The sequence below is a fragment of the Dromaius novaehollandiae genome, chromosome 10 (assembly GCF_036370855.1).
Source record: "Dromaius novaehollandiae isolate bDroNov1 chromosome 10, bDroNov1.hap1, whole genome shotgun sequence".
In the NCBI taxonomy this organism is placed as follows: Eukaryota; Metazoa; Chordata; class Aves; order Casuariiformes; family Dromaiidae; genus Dromaius; species Dromaius novaehollandiae.
This window is the reverse complement of record NC_088107.1, coordinates 8896749-8911685: the sequence shown is the minus strand read 5'-3', so window position 1 is coordinate 8911685 and position 14937 is coordinate 8896749. Positions and strand designations below refer to the sequence as shown.

General features: G+C 46.9%; 1 protein-coding gene across 2 annotated transcripts in view; it reads left to right on the top strand.

The window, feature by feature from the left end:
• NTRK3 (neurotrophic receptor tyrosine kinase 3) overlaps window positions 1-14937 on the top strand; it is a 245009-nt gene that overhangs the window by 129791 nt on the left and 100281 nt on the right. For both annotated transcript variants that reach the window (XM_026121296.2, XM_026121297.2), the window contains exon 12: window positions 5515-5703. In XM_026121296.2, the coding sequence (XP_025977081.2) occupies window positions 5515-5703 (189 nt within the window). The remainder of the gene's footprint in view (window positions 1-5514; window positions 5704-14937) is intronic.

The following is a 14937-nucleotide window of genomic DNA, read 5'->3' as shown; positions in this document are numbered from 1 at the left end:
ACCTTTTACATATTTGAAGACTGCTATCACATGTCCCTGCAGTCTTTTCCTCAATACAAAGCATAATTTTTTCATTTTTCCTTTGGAGGTCATGTTTTCTACACCTTCAATCATTTTTGCTGTTTTGGAGAGGTTACTGTCAGATAGAAAGCTGGAGTTTTTGTTGTTCTTCACCTGTATGCCTCAGAGCATTCATTATGTTATGGATGTGCATGAAGTGACCATTATCTTATCTTTTCAAATCTGTGGTTATTTATGAAGTACCCTATAATCCTGAGCCTGTGTTTTATCAGAAAGTATAGCTCTTAGCCTTGGTAAATAATTTACCACTATGATATGATCATGCAAACAGGGTCTTCCCAAGCTATTTATTATTATTTGCTTTATTTCTTTTAAGTAACAAATGTCCATATAACACTGTGGATACAGCAGGCCCTTTACAGACATGGACTAAAATGTGTATCCAGTTTGATAGAGCTTCCAGATGAAGGAGGAGAAGAACAAAAGCACCAAGCCAAACCCAAGTTTAGCCACAGGGAAGAGTGATGAATAGAGAATGATAGGAGATATTCTAAAAAGCAGAGCTTTCAGGGCAATCTGGGAGAGTACTTGCTCAGTAGCTGTACAGCAGAGGTGATAACATCAGGATAGAGACAGAGCAGGAAGGAGAAGAACCAGAGTATTGCTAGGATAGACATGGAAGGAAGATAGCCTGGAGAGGAGGCTGGAGGAGACATGAGGGAAGAGGTGAGGCAGGGAACAGTGTTACTCAAGCGAGGCGCGTTTCTTTGGAGAAAGGAGTTGGATGTAGATGGGGGGTGTGGAAGGGAACAGAGACGATTTGAGTTCTTATTTGTAACATTTCTCCAAAAGCAGCATTTTCAAGCTGCCTCACTGCTCTTTGGATAATGGTGGATTTATTCAGTTCCTGATGTTGTGGTCACTGCAGTTGACTCTCCCGCCAGGGCTGCAGATGGCCGTGTAACTGCAGTCGGGGTAGCTGCTGCACAGGACCAGGGCTCAAGGAAGGCCTCCTAGGCTAACTGGAGCCATGGGACAGCCCTGGTGGCTCTGCTGGCCTCTCCTGGCAGTGGTGCGGCCCCATCCCACCTATGAGGCTGCTCAGGACCCGAGTTCTTCCCCAGCCCAGGCTCCCTCATCCTCTGCCCTAGCTCTCTGCTGGTTCCTGGTGCCCAAGAGCCACGGCAGAGCCCATGATATTTTTGATTCTCAGAACATGCACAGGCTCTCTAAAATATTGACAAATAAACTCTCTTTATAGTTAATGCTCACAGTATGTTTGTCCGTAGTGCAGGTTGATTTATCCACAGAAACATCTGCTGCATCACTGTTTATATTTTAAATTTCAGAGGAGCTTCAAAATAATTTACATTCTTTTCAAAGTTTATAGAGTGGTATATCAGGAGTTAGCCCAGACTGTCCCAGACTCTTACTCTGCATTTTTATGGTACAAAACTGAGTTCGTTTCTATTTCCCTCTGCCCATTCATCTGTCAAGTGGAAGATGAACCTGAATCTTAAAATCTGTACTCTATTATTTTTTTTATTCTATTTTTTCCTTAGCCTTACCTGGAAAATCCACTGCTGAAGGCAGCTAGAATTCTTCCAAAGAAAGCCATTCATCAGCATTATACGTCATAAGCTCAACCTCTTTACCTACTTAGCAGCAAAAAATATATGATATTGCCAAGAGAGATTAAAGGGGTTGAAGTGTAGGTAGCTGCTTTATTTCCAGGAGTTGCTGATGACAGTACCTATTTTGAGAGTCAGAGCAATAGTCAAACCTATAAAAGTGATCAGTGACTACTTGATATCAATGATATTTTTAGAGTTTGTCTCTCAGGCTTCTGCAGCAAGTCCAATGGTAGCCTCAGTCTCAGAGGGGCAATAGCGTGGCTGTAGCCGTAGAGGGGGCTGGATCTCAACTCTGACCACTCAGAAGAGATGGGAATGGAAGAACACACAAGGGCTATTCCATTGCCATGATGGTGTCATAGAATTTGATAGAAATCTGGACAATATTTTAAAAAAAGAAAAGTTAATGGAGGAATGTGGTTTACTTTGTTCTTTTCAAGAGACTGAAATGTGCTCAGAAGCAGTAAACTATCCCCAGGTTAATGATAGAATATATTGGTATACTAACCCGATGGTGCCCTGACTGCAACAGTCTTGGCAGTTCTTGGGTTTTCCCATGTTTACAGAAATGTGAAGAAGCTGAGACAGTCATGGAGCATCAGAGTTTGGTTCTGAGGCTTTTGAGGGTTGGTAAATTTTATAAACATCCAAGCTTAGCAGCATTGACTTGAGCTGGATGAGTAAAAGGCTGAATCAACTCACAGCACCCTCTGTTCACTGGGGACTGAGAGGGCAAATATGGACTGTGGATGAGCTAAGACATGGTTACATCTTACCCTATAGGAATGTACATTTGTGTCTAAGATCTTGGAGAGCTTTGGGGCATGAAACTAGAGATAACACATTTAAAAACTCTTCTCCTAAGATCTGAGCTGCAGAAAAAACAGGTGAGTGTAAAGGAGGTCAAATTCTGGATCTGTTTATTGGCATGGAAATTGCCATCTAAACTTCAGTTTCACAAGTACCTGGGCCTTCCTGATCATGCTCTGCTCCTTTGGACATAGCCACGTGCTTCTATCATGCATGGTCCATGGGTACCATGTTGTGATCTGTGTTCCCTGAAAATGAGGAGCTGCTGTGCAGACAGCAAGGGTTACATGCTAGCAGGGCACTGCGATACCCCGAGACTTGTACCTAGCAGCATCCATGCCAGCCTGGCACACGTCCCATGGGCGGCCACAAAATCAAACATCTCCTTCTAGTACTAACACTGTAGGCAATGTCCTCTTCACTCCTCATGACAAAGGTGTGATTTCTGCCCTCAGGGCAGAGGACAGCATAGATGACCTCATTCACGAGAGAGGCCTTTCGCATCCCACGGCCCTGTTGGACACCCCGTGATCTTTCTTTGAAACAATATCTTTGCTGCTTAGGGGAAGCAATAAGCTCTCAATGGCCTCTCCCACAGCTCCACAGCAGGGGAGATCGTTATGATCTCTCTTCATGTAAACTATACCAGTCTATACCCAGCTGATATTTTTATGACATGCTTTGTGACCTGCACCTTGAAATGGAGAGGTCACCCCTTCCCACTGCAGTCAGGCTGTCCATCAATGCAGAATATGGCAGAAGAGAGGTGCGTGCACTGTGCAAAACCCAGGCCGTCTGTTTTGCATGCAAAGAATTGACAAGAAAGAGCAAAAGTCATTCAAACCAAAATTGCCTGTTTACTTTTTGTGTTCAGAGAAATACAATGTATGTAGTCCCAACAGACACATCTTGCGGCAAGAGCCGAATTTTGCATTTGCGTTTCAAAAGCTGGAAGTCACGTGGGCCCTGGGAGTAACTTTAAAAAAAAAAAAAAGCAAGAACCTGCCAGAAGGAATTCACAATAAAGGCAGAGACTTTTTTTTCTTGTGACTAAAACACCTGTCATGGCTGCCAGGACTCTGCTAATTACACAATAACTTTATTATATCCCACTTGGAAGAACAAACAATACTTGAAGTCTCAAAAATGAATAGCCTTTAGACAAGATTAATGCAGTCAGAATGACTACACGGAGCCTGTATTCTCCATGTCCTCTCAGAGGCTCTGGAGAATAAAATGACTTGAAGACTCCCCTCTTTGTTGCTAGTGCTACATAATAAAGCAATTGTGCAATTAGAAATAGATTACTGACGGGAGAGAGGCATTTTCTATGCAACACAGGTAGAAGACAGACCTCTCTGATTAGGTTTGAATCTTAATGCAGCATCTCTGCTCATCTTTGCTTGATCTACTGGTAGCCTTAAGCAGCTTCCAGAAGGGAGAAAGGGAACATCTCTAGTTGACCATGCTTTTCTTCCCATCTGAACGTACCGTGTTGCGTTTGATCTGACCGCCAAAAGGAGGTCCCCCTGGAAAGGTGCAGTGTGACCCCCTTGTTCCCTAGCTTCTCAGGGTCCTGTGTTTGTGCAACATGAAAGGCCGCAGCACGGGTTAAAAGGTTTCACCTCGTGATGGAGGTGTTTGTACGGAGCTGCTGTGGGCTGGCAGCTGGGACCTGTGGGATATGTGAGAATAGATGGAAGTGGGGAATTGCATTAATCTCTGATGTCCCCTGAGGTTTCTAGCCTTGGCAGCTGTGATAGCAAAGGCTAAAGTTAGAAGTTCTAAAAATAAAATAAAGCATAATCCTAAAATTGGGGTATAGCTGAATATTGTAAATTATCTCTGTAATTGGGATGCAAACCTTTCTTCTCAGGTATAGTTGTTCTTTTCTACATGACTTTATTCTATCTACAGGAACAAGCCTGCTCATGTTTAGGGAAAGATTAGAGTGGTGATGCTCTTAGCGTGTTCACTCAGGTGCGGGGAGCCATGGTTTGGGTAGGCGGTTGCTGGGGCCAGGATAGCGGTTCCTGGTCACTGTCTGCAGGACGCGGATCAGTGTATGTATGCGCATTCAGTGCTGCTATGAAGCAGGACTTCATCCCTGTGGGCTGTGTTTTGGGGACCTGCTCCATGGAAGGAGGCGAGGCTGTGTATGTGGGGGCTGAGGGGCTCCGGGGCGGCACGTGGGTCCCAGAGGGGCAACATTCGGCGGAGGTGGTTGCGAATGCTGAGGTGCGTTGGGAGCAGGCAGCTCTTTTGCGCCTGTGGCTGGGGAGGTGGCTGCAGGGGGCTGGTGGCCGCTTCATTTGTATCGGAGCAGCGGTCGCCAGTGCCTTGTGCGGGGGGGACGGTGTGGAAGCAGAACCAAGACCTCTCCACCGGGTCCATCAGCTTGATGGAGTGGCAGGATCGATAACGCAGCCCCATGAGCAAGCAGCAGATGGGGAACTGGGAATTAAGTACTTAAAATGGTGGCAGACAAATTAGAGAAGATGAAGAGGGAGGGAATCTCCTCAGTTCATCATAGGTCAGCCTGAAAGCCTATGGTGCTGCCTTCTCCATAACTTGCCGGGGGCTCTCTTCTTGCTGGCCTTGGGAGTCCCTGATTCCCCTTAGCACTGGCGAGGGGGGTGCTAGCAAGATGCTGAGCTCATCCCTGGGGAAACTCCCTCTGAGCTCCTGCTCCAGTGAAAGCAGCAAAACAATTATTGGGAGGCAGAGACATTAGGGAGCGATGGGAGATCCCTGTTACTTCCATCTCAGAGGACTGACTAGTTTGTCTTGATGCTTCCTTGCTTGTCTGTTGGTGCTCTGAGCTTTTTGGAGCAGGGAGGAGAGGGTGGAAATGCTGCCATTTGTGGTGGTGCTGGTGGGATGCATGAGTTGAGTGGGATCTGCTCCAGTATTTCTCATCTCGTTCAGGGGGTGGTTAAAACCTGTTGCTGGCCTGTAAATGCAGCAATCAGTGCTACACAGTCAGCAGGGCTGGTGGGCCTCCTTTTCCCTTGGTTGTGTGTGACAGATGTGTGTGTGATGTTCTTAGGTCCTGTGGCAGTGATCAGCGGAGAGGAGGATTCTGCCAGTCCCCTCCACCACATCAACCACGGCATCACGACGCCCTCATCCCTGGACGCTGGCCCTGACACGGTGGTGATCGGCATGACCCGTATTCCCGTCATCGAGAACCCCCAGTACTTCCGACAAGGCCACAACTGCCACAAGCCAGATACGTGTAAGTGCCCGGTCCAGCCGGATGCCCCTGTGAGGGCCAGGAGGACAGTCGGGGACATGGCGGGGAAGGAGGGCAAGAAAGATGAGGTTAAAGAAGAGGATGAGGAAGAAGTGAAAGAGGCTTTTGAGGAGAATGGGTCTTGGTATGGTCCAGAAACCAAAGTGAATCTCAGGTCTCAGAAATCACAACATACATACAGGTGCTTCTGAAGGAGCCTTTCCACCCTCACGTTCACCTCCTTTCACCCTCCCTCAACCACCCACCAGTCACCTCCCCCCTTACCTGAAAATGCCATTCGAAACAGGGCTCTGCCTTGCCTGCTTTGAGCACTGTGTCAGAGGCATAAGTAAGAGCTTGCATGGAAGCACGGGGTATGCGAGTGACTGCTGCTCGTGGGGGGAAAGGACATGCCTCCCCTTCCTCCTCCAGCAGTTTCCCAGCTGTGTAGCCACAGGACTTTCTACTTGGCTTCCCCATGGCGCAAAGACAAGCTCAGGACAAGCGCTCATAGATGGGGCAGGTGTGTGGAGATAAAGAACAGAAGGTTTAGATGCTGGATGTCTTATATTCATGGGCCTCTGTAAAACTTGCAGTTTCCCTGTATAAATCTGGGGTGTGAAGTCAGCCCATTAGAATAGCAGCTAGTGATAACCTGGCTCTCTCCCTTTAGCTCTCCTAAATTCTGAGCATAAAAGAAAAGCACTGGGTAAAAGGAAGCATTCTTGCAAGTCCCTCACTGCTTCCCATGACTGCTCTGGGGTGAAACCCTCCCCAAGGTGGGCTCCCGTAGTCAGCAGCTGAGTTCTCCCTTACTTTTAGCAAATCTAAGAAGCAAACTGAACAATACAGAAGGTTCAGATAATGTTCCTCCTGTTATTGTTCAGCTTTCTGGTATTTCTTGGTTCTAGGCAGAACTGGATCCAGTAAAAAGGTTGGAAAGAAAGATGTTGTACCGTCTCTGTGGGCCAGGGAGAAGCAGGGGGTAGCGCACTGAAGTCTGCTTCTGGCTCTCCGCTTTGCTTTTGCTGACTCATGAGTAAGGAAACGTAATTCAATATCTGAAACAGAAGTGCTGGTAGGAGTCCAGTCTCCTAACCTGCAGAAATTCATTCAGCGTTAAATGTTAGGCAGCCAGTTGCTTCTCTCCGGCCGCAGCTCTCCCCGTCAGATGAAGGGGAGCTGCAGCCGCCAGTCCTGCTGCGGCGTCGCTGGGGCAGTCCGCCGCCGGTGCCGCGAGCAGAGCCAGGAGCCGAGCCCCACGTCCCGGGTCGTTGATCGTTGTGCTTCAATCGGCCAGAGCAATGGGGCGTATCCAATTAATGCGCCTGGCTTTCCCTTTGATTTTTATTGTAATGTAATTATTTTGGTCTGTTTGTAAAGAGGGGGAGGAGGGGGTGGATTAGGCAGGAGCTGGTGAAGCTGAAAGTAGTGTGGGCTTGGATTTTGCCGTTATTTATGTTTTACATTCCCTATAGCACCTCGCCTCAAAGTGGTTTACAGACTCTGATGGCTTGCTTTTTTGTCCTTTCTTTTCCACTTTCCATACTCTCTCAAATCTCTTTAATCTTTGCGCCGACCATTTGAATATGTTAGCGCTGTTGCAGTTGCGCAGTAGTGGTGGTTCAAACTCAGAGGTCTGAGTTTTGCTCTGAGTGTTTGCCCTGTGGGGCTTTTCAAATTTAGCAGGGTTGCAGGGAAAGTAGCTCGCAGCAGGATTTGGCCTCAAAGTTTCATGGGGCCGTTTCAATAGGATCTGAAAAGTTCAGTGCACAGCAGAAGCGCTTGGCGGTGGCATCTGGAGCCATTTCTCCTGTGGAACGTGCCACAGGGGGGAAATAAAACACTACCAGTAAGTACGGATGTTTTGAAATGCATGGAAAATTGCTTGCTTCTGTGCTAACCTTCCCAGGCCCCACCTTGGAGCTCCAGGTTTCCCACGGCTGTGAGGCAGGATTGCTGAAACTAAATCCAGTGCAAAGACGCTACACTTGGGTGCTAACAAGAGGAAAAACACAACTGGATGTTATCAGGTCAAAGACCTTTTCAATTTTTGGAGGTATTTATCATTCCCAGGGCAAGAAATAGGCTCTGAGACCTTGGACAGAGTTGGATTTGGTATGTTTCTGTATTCTAGTCCCCAGCCCTGTAAGACTTCATTTGGACAAAACTTCTTTGACTTAACTGCTGGCTTTCCTTAAGGCTGGAAAGTTTCATAATTCACCTTTTAAAGTACCCGTGCTTTGGGGAGCTTTCACCATTAAAGGATGTGTTTGATCTGATGTGCTGTGCTCAACTGGAACCTGGGCTCGGGAGCTAGAGAATATTTGTTGCTGCCGTACGTTTTCCACTGGAGGGATTGTGTGCCCTCGTGCTGAGCTGGGGCACAAGCACTTCTCCATTTGTTGCCACGCAGAGAGGGGGAGCAGCTTTAGGCTGGGGAGCACCTCGACGCCTGGTTGAGTCCATGCCAACGCAAGCAGTCACCTCGCTTCTGCCAGCCGTCGTGCGTCACAGCCCCCACCAGCCACGAGGCTATGCAGCCTGGCCTGAGCAAGGCACTCGGTGGCACCCAGCATCTCTCTTTTGCATTGAGATGTTGCTAGAACAACATCTTCAGCAGGCGGTTTCCCTCCTTCTGTCTCTAGGCTTTTCTCCTTCCTTCCTTCGTTCCGCCAGTATCACCATACTCTTGGATGCTGTCTGGGCTGAGGACATGCCGATACCTATTACCAAGCTGCAATGAGGAGAGCGAACTCTATATGCTTAATGCAGTATTAATAGTACATTGATGTGATATAGATTTCTGTCACCCTCTATACTAGCAAACATCGCTTATCACGCAGGGATGACGGATGTTTACTCCCAGCCACTTAGCTCTGCATAATGGAATTGCAGCTGAAATATGGAGGATGGCTCCCTGCCCGCTGGGCTGTGGCCCCGCTCGCTCCTGGCACACCGCGCTGTCCTGTGGGTTCTCCCCCAGTGGGGCAATAGTTAACGCATCTACAAGGAGGCAGAGATGTGTTTCTCATGGGAGATGCACTTTCCTCCCATCAACAGGTTGAAGGATGCAGGAGCCTGCTCTCACCTTTAACTTTCCGGGAGATGTACAGTTGAAGTTTGTTTCTTACCCATGCTCTGCTACAGCCTGAATTAGAGGAGCAGGAGGGACTCAGAGACCTTCTTTCATTCCTGGCCGAGGGCTTCCTAAAGAGGCGTGGAATAAAGTGCACCACTCTATTTTCTCACAACTCTTTGAGGAGATGCTCCCTGCAACCTCATGCGATACCTCCAGGGCGTTCTGGGCAGCCATAGAGTTTACAATAAATCCTCGCGTCAGCCACCCTCAGGCCCACCTGGAAGGTTAGGCAAAGAGCTGGGCTGACAACAGAACAGTCCGAAGATTCAATTTCAGAAGAATAAACTAAAATACACTTTTCCCTCTGCTTTCTGGTATGTGTAAGGGCACCAAGTGGCATATCTGTCTGGCAGATGTCAACAGGAGGAACAGCAGTTGTGATGAGTTTGCACCTCTCTATATTTGGAAATAAAAAAATGGGAGGAGACACACAGGACTGCCTGGTTGTGGAGCAAGCACAGGACAACGTTTTCCTAGATGTGCTTCTTCGCAGTAGCAGCAACTTTTTCCCTTAGCTCCATCTCCCTATGTTTAGGATTTGAAATTGCAAAATGGATAATTATGAATACCTGGAGATTTTGATGGTGGAAGACTTTGGTGATGTTTCAGATGAAACATTTTGGAGGTTTATTTTACTTTAATAGTAGTAATTAATAATCAGCGTAATGCATTAGATGCAAATTAGAAGTTCTTGGATCTGATCTCTCAAGCTTACACAAATGCCACAATACAGTCTTGAAGTTGCTCTGTTCCCTGGCATTTCTGTTTTGACAAAATAAATCTTCTCAAGAGAGGCACACATCAGAGAAAAAATTCCAAAACTTAATGGAAAAAATGAGTCTGGGGTGCAGACCCTCTATAGATCCTTGTCTGTCTCCTGGAGGTGGATGTTAGGTTCCTGCTAAAACTGTGCAGCTAGACTTCTTGGGCAAGTGGTTTAATTTTGGTGCAGATTATTGCTGGCTGCTGTGAGGACACAACTGGTGCTGGCTTTATTTTCTTCTTGCAGGACTGGTGCAGTTTCAGGACTATGATGCATTCTCCACACGGGTGGAGCAGCCGTCCTTCCGTAGAGTCCTAATGAGGGTTTTTTTCAACCTCATTTATTACAGGCTGCCCTGACATAATTACATATTTGAAGTTAGTAATTACACGTATTCATGCTAATTAAGTAATTAGATATAATTACACTAACTGTAAATACATGGTAATCGGCTAAAAAGAAGTACTTCAGAAAAAAACAAGGCAAATCACACAATAAAAGCGCCATCAGCACTCTTTCACTCAGTACTCTGTCTCTATCATGTATTTTCAATGCAGTTTAAAATGAATATTGTGGTCATTTCAAAAATCATATTTTTTAAACAAATGGATTTCCTTACCTCTGCTTCTAATAGGACTTGAAAACAAAATGAGAAAGACGTTTTATAACCCCAGTTTATCTTGCCACTGTTAATTCTTTTTGTTCACTTAATGTGTCTTATTCATCCTGGGTATGCAAAGCTAAAAAGTCTGTATAACTTCTATTTTTGGTCAGTTTATGTCTCCGTTTTCACCAAAACACCAAATTCAAGCCATAACTATTTGTAATTTCATTTGGTTAAAAAAGAAAACCCAAACTGTTGGTATTAAAAAAGGGAAATCTTTAATTTTTTTATTATTATTATGCCCAGAGACGAGAGGATTTGTCAAATTTTATTTTCATGAAGCATAAGGAGCCGAATTTGAACTGACAGCAGGTCTCAGTCCCTTCCACAGGTCCCTGCTGGTTCTCCAGTTTCTCCAAACTTCTCTTTTTCTCCTCTAACATGAAAGTCCTAGCCTCTTCTTCAGTAGGACCTATCTCCCCTTATTGCCCTCCATGGGCACTCCTGGGCCGCTACTCTCCTGCACTGGGGCTCCTCACTGTCTTATGGTCTCATCCTTCAAAGTCAAGCTGTTTGTGACAGTTATGGGGAGTTCAGTGGGGACCTATGAGTAACCATATCACTTTTCAGTACATTCTGCTATCCAGTGGCACAGCTCCTCATTTGGCCTAGCAAAGCCTGGGTTTCTGGTCTGGCTCTGTGGAAAAACTCAGGGCTCAATGCTCAGCAGGTGGAAGGTGGTGGTGATCTCTGCCACAGTGGTTTGCCTCCATACTTCTCTTCCCTCTGGTTTGTGGCAGCCTCTAATAGAAACTGCTACAGGCTCCAAGTATTAATGTGAGCTTCCTGCAAATGGATTTGGATGATGAAGAAACCCCCCAGGCAATGGCTCTCTATTTCCAGAGCAGATGTTGCAGGTATCTGAAGAAAAGTGCAAGCAGTAAAAACTAATACTTCTATTACCATCCAGAGCAGAATTGAACTTCCGCTGACCGCAGCATCTTCTTCTCATCCCCCTTCCCCAGACCGTAACATCTGAGTGGCAGGAAAGACTGCTTGACCAGTGGAACTTGCTCCAATTTGCTCGACTCTTATCAGCTCTCTCAATTGGTTTTCCTTTCACTGTCGTACTCCTTACCTGTGGCTATTTTATATTCTACATGGCTTCATCCAGCTCAGAAAGAGGAAGTGGAAGAAATACCTACATTTTCCAGATTGCAGAAGTCCAATCTACGTTTGCAGAAGCAGAGTGCCCATCCCCCAGTTGCAACTTCATGATGAGTGAGTCGATCTTCAGACCTTCCTGCCATGAGTTTGCTACAGAAACCGGAGTGTTTCAGGCCATCCTGGAATGGCTGACAAAATCTGTTATGTGTGCCTGACCCCCCAGCAAGCTCTGCAGGTGCTTTCTGTGTGGTTGCTTCGAGGGAAAGCCAAGCAGTCTAGGAGGGTGAAAACTGCCACTCTGGTTTCCCCTGCTTGGACCCTGCTTGCTTGGGAAGGAGCTGCTGTGGCCAACAGTGTGGTGCCTGGTGGGACAATCCTGTCTCGCTCCAAATGTGACATGCACGCTGGCTTTATTTGCATACAAGCCAATTACGTCCTGCAGCTGTTTGGGTTTTAGATCCTATCTCTGTTACTTTAATGTGTGTTTACTGAAGATGTTTGTAGCGACAATTCAGATCAAAGGCAGCTTATGCAGATTCCAGCCCCAGTGTGAGGAACTGAAGCTGACAGCATAGCTGCAGTAGGTGACGGCAGTTTGGAGAAAGACATTCCTGGTGACGGGAATCTATTAGAAGAAACCCTTAAATCAAGCAGAACACTGTTTTGTGCTCCTGACGTTGACCTGCCACTAGAGAGACTGCACTGATGGAGGAAACGCTCCTGTGTACAGACATCAAACAGTGGGCAAGGAAGTGTTTTTCGTATGAACAACTGTCTGCCTGTCCCTCTGCCTCAGAGCATCTCCTCAGGACCCTTTAATCCTACTGTCTGTAGGGGTGACAACTAGGGTTATCCTGCCTGGGGTGATTTCAGATAGGGAACCAGTGATGTGTCAACTGTCAAGTAGTGAACAGGGCAAGTAAGGAGATGCCCCAAGCTGATTTCCTACTGGATTTGGAGTGGCTCTAACACAGCAGGCTGCCCTCACTGCCTAGCAGCCGTGTCCTACACCAAATGGATGGTTTACTCCCATGCAGCTGAAGCAACAGGCCTCAGCCTCCCTCGGACTGGGCTACGACTGCCTGAGACATGCACTGTTGTGGTGAGGATGCTACTGCTACACCATACGGCATTCAGCTCCTTGTCTGAGCACTCCCTACACGCTCACCTGGTGTAGGTGCTCCACGCTCACGCACCCTCCAACTGCGCAGCTCTTCCAGCATCCCTTCGCCCCCATGCCTATCCCACCATTCCTGCTTGCACAGGCACATATTTCCTCTGCTGCGCATCTGTGCACCGTCATGACCAGTGGTATGAAACCTTTGCTGAATTATCTCAGAGCTCCTCTTCATTTTCCACGGCACAGTGGCACCTACACGCCAAACACCTCTGCGTCACGAAGGATGCTACCTGTGCAAGTGCTGACTTCTGCCAAGTGCTCTGTCGTTCCTCGGCAAAGACAGGGACACTGTAGTGGTTTTGTCCAGGCAGTTCCTCTGCTGTGGATTGCCCAGAGCCATCGAAAATGGTTGTATCTCTATTTTCTAGCAGGTTTTAAGGCCTTGCAGTGCCGACTTTTTTCCACCTGTGGCCTGGCATGAGTCAAGATGCATTACAGAAGGGTGAGAGGAAAAGAGTGGGGCAAATGAGGGCTAAGGGAGGTGCTCATCCCCTAAATTAGCAGCTATGTCCTCAGGTATTGACATTTCTATCTACCCAGTCACGTTTGTAGTGCTCTTGACCCCACGTTGCTCTTAAAGCTGAAACAGATACCCATGCCAGGGAAAGGCAGGCTCTGTTCAGCAGCCGCTGCTCCTCATGCCTGGAGCTTCCTCCCAGCAAGGAGAGAAACGGTGACATGGTGCGTGACCTGAGGATATTGCTAACTCAGGCAGCCCTGGTGCCAGTGATAATGAAGAAGGTTTCAGAATAATCTCCTAATGGCTCATTGATTGTGTGAATTAGGCTGTGGGTTGCTTTAAAAATAGCTTGTGTGTGTGTGTATGTGCGTACGGGTAGGGTTGCAGTACAGATTTATTTTGGCCACCAGTTAAATATTTATCTTGTTTTTAACAACTTTACTGCGGTTTCTAATGGTTAGGTGTTGGGAAAGTAGTTGAGGCTGGTGCATTTTTATATTCCTGAGCCAACAGGGATGTGCCTGTGGTTTGGGGTGGTACCTGGCCCCGAGATACCTCTACAAGGCAGTGGGCAGCTCCCAGAATTTGCAAGGAGATCATGTTGTGACCTTTTAGTCAAACCAGGGTGGTTCTCGGTTTTAAAATCTAACTCTCAGATGCACATGAGGGATTCATCGTGAGCTGACAGGAACTGACTCTCTGGCTAGAAGAACACATCCTCTTTTTCTCTAGTAGTTGTCCAGTTAAATTATGATTCCTAATTAAAAATAGATGCTGTTGTTTAGAAGTCAGGGGCGGGTTTGCATAGTGGCAAACACAGCAGGAATGTTGTTAGTAGCACTGCTCTCTGGGACAAGAAGTATGGTCTAGAATCCGAAAGTGATGGCATATATAGAGGTTAAAAAACAAAAACCTTTGATTGCTGCTTTTGGGCTAGACAGCCCAAAATACCCTATTCAGTTTTGAAAGCTGAGGGAAGACCCAAGTAAAAAGATATGCTGCCTAAAGAGCTTCTTGCATCGAAGGGGACTCTTGTTTCTGGCCTAACGTGGTGGCTGGCTCTGGGGAGAAGCCATGCGAAGGCAGTGGGAGTGTCATGCCCCTGGGCTGCACAGGGGCAGGCAGGGCAGCACTGCTCTCTGAAGAGCAGAGCTCTCTTGCCTCATGAATAATGTATAACAAAAATGCAGAAATTGTCATTTTTAGTTGCAGAATATTTCCAGTTGCCTCGTGAACCTTGTGGCTTTATCACTGCTGTCAGTCCTGGCTATGGGCAGGGAGTGGATTCACTGCGGATGGGGTCAGCAAAACGGAGGGAGCTGATACTGCTAATTGAAGCAGATGCGGTGCAAGTGGGTGCTCTTCCGGCTTGTGCACGAGTGTTTTGCTGATGTACTCCTGAACTCCTGACCCGAAACAGCTGTCTTATACCGTAGTTAAGTGTAAAGCACTAGCTTTGTTGAACTGAACATGATTTACTGAATTGAACAGACTGGGTTGAGAACTCAGCAAACCCATTTCCATGTGTAACTGATAAAAGATTTGTATGTGAGTGTCTCGAGGTGAAAAGTACATCAAATTCACAGCACGTAAGGATTGCTCTGGATGCCCGGGCTTGTATCCCGTTAAGGCAGGGTTTATTGCATAATCCATTTGCAGACTCCTGCATGCTCATTCCTAAGCAGACTGTATAACTTGCCTGAAGCTGAACCCTGTTTGAATCTGCTTTTGGGGCCTTCTCTCCCTGCCCTTACCTGAATGGATCTGTTTCTGAGACGGGAACAAATGGAGACTTGGTGAAGGCACAAGAATTTCTTTATGTACCATGTCAACGATCAGTCAGTCCTGCCACCTGCATCGAAGGGTGGTTGATATGAGTTGCAATACTCCAACTAGCCATAACTTTCAGCCTCATGCAGAT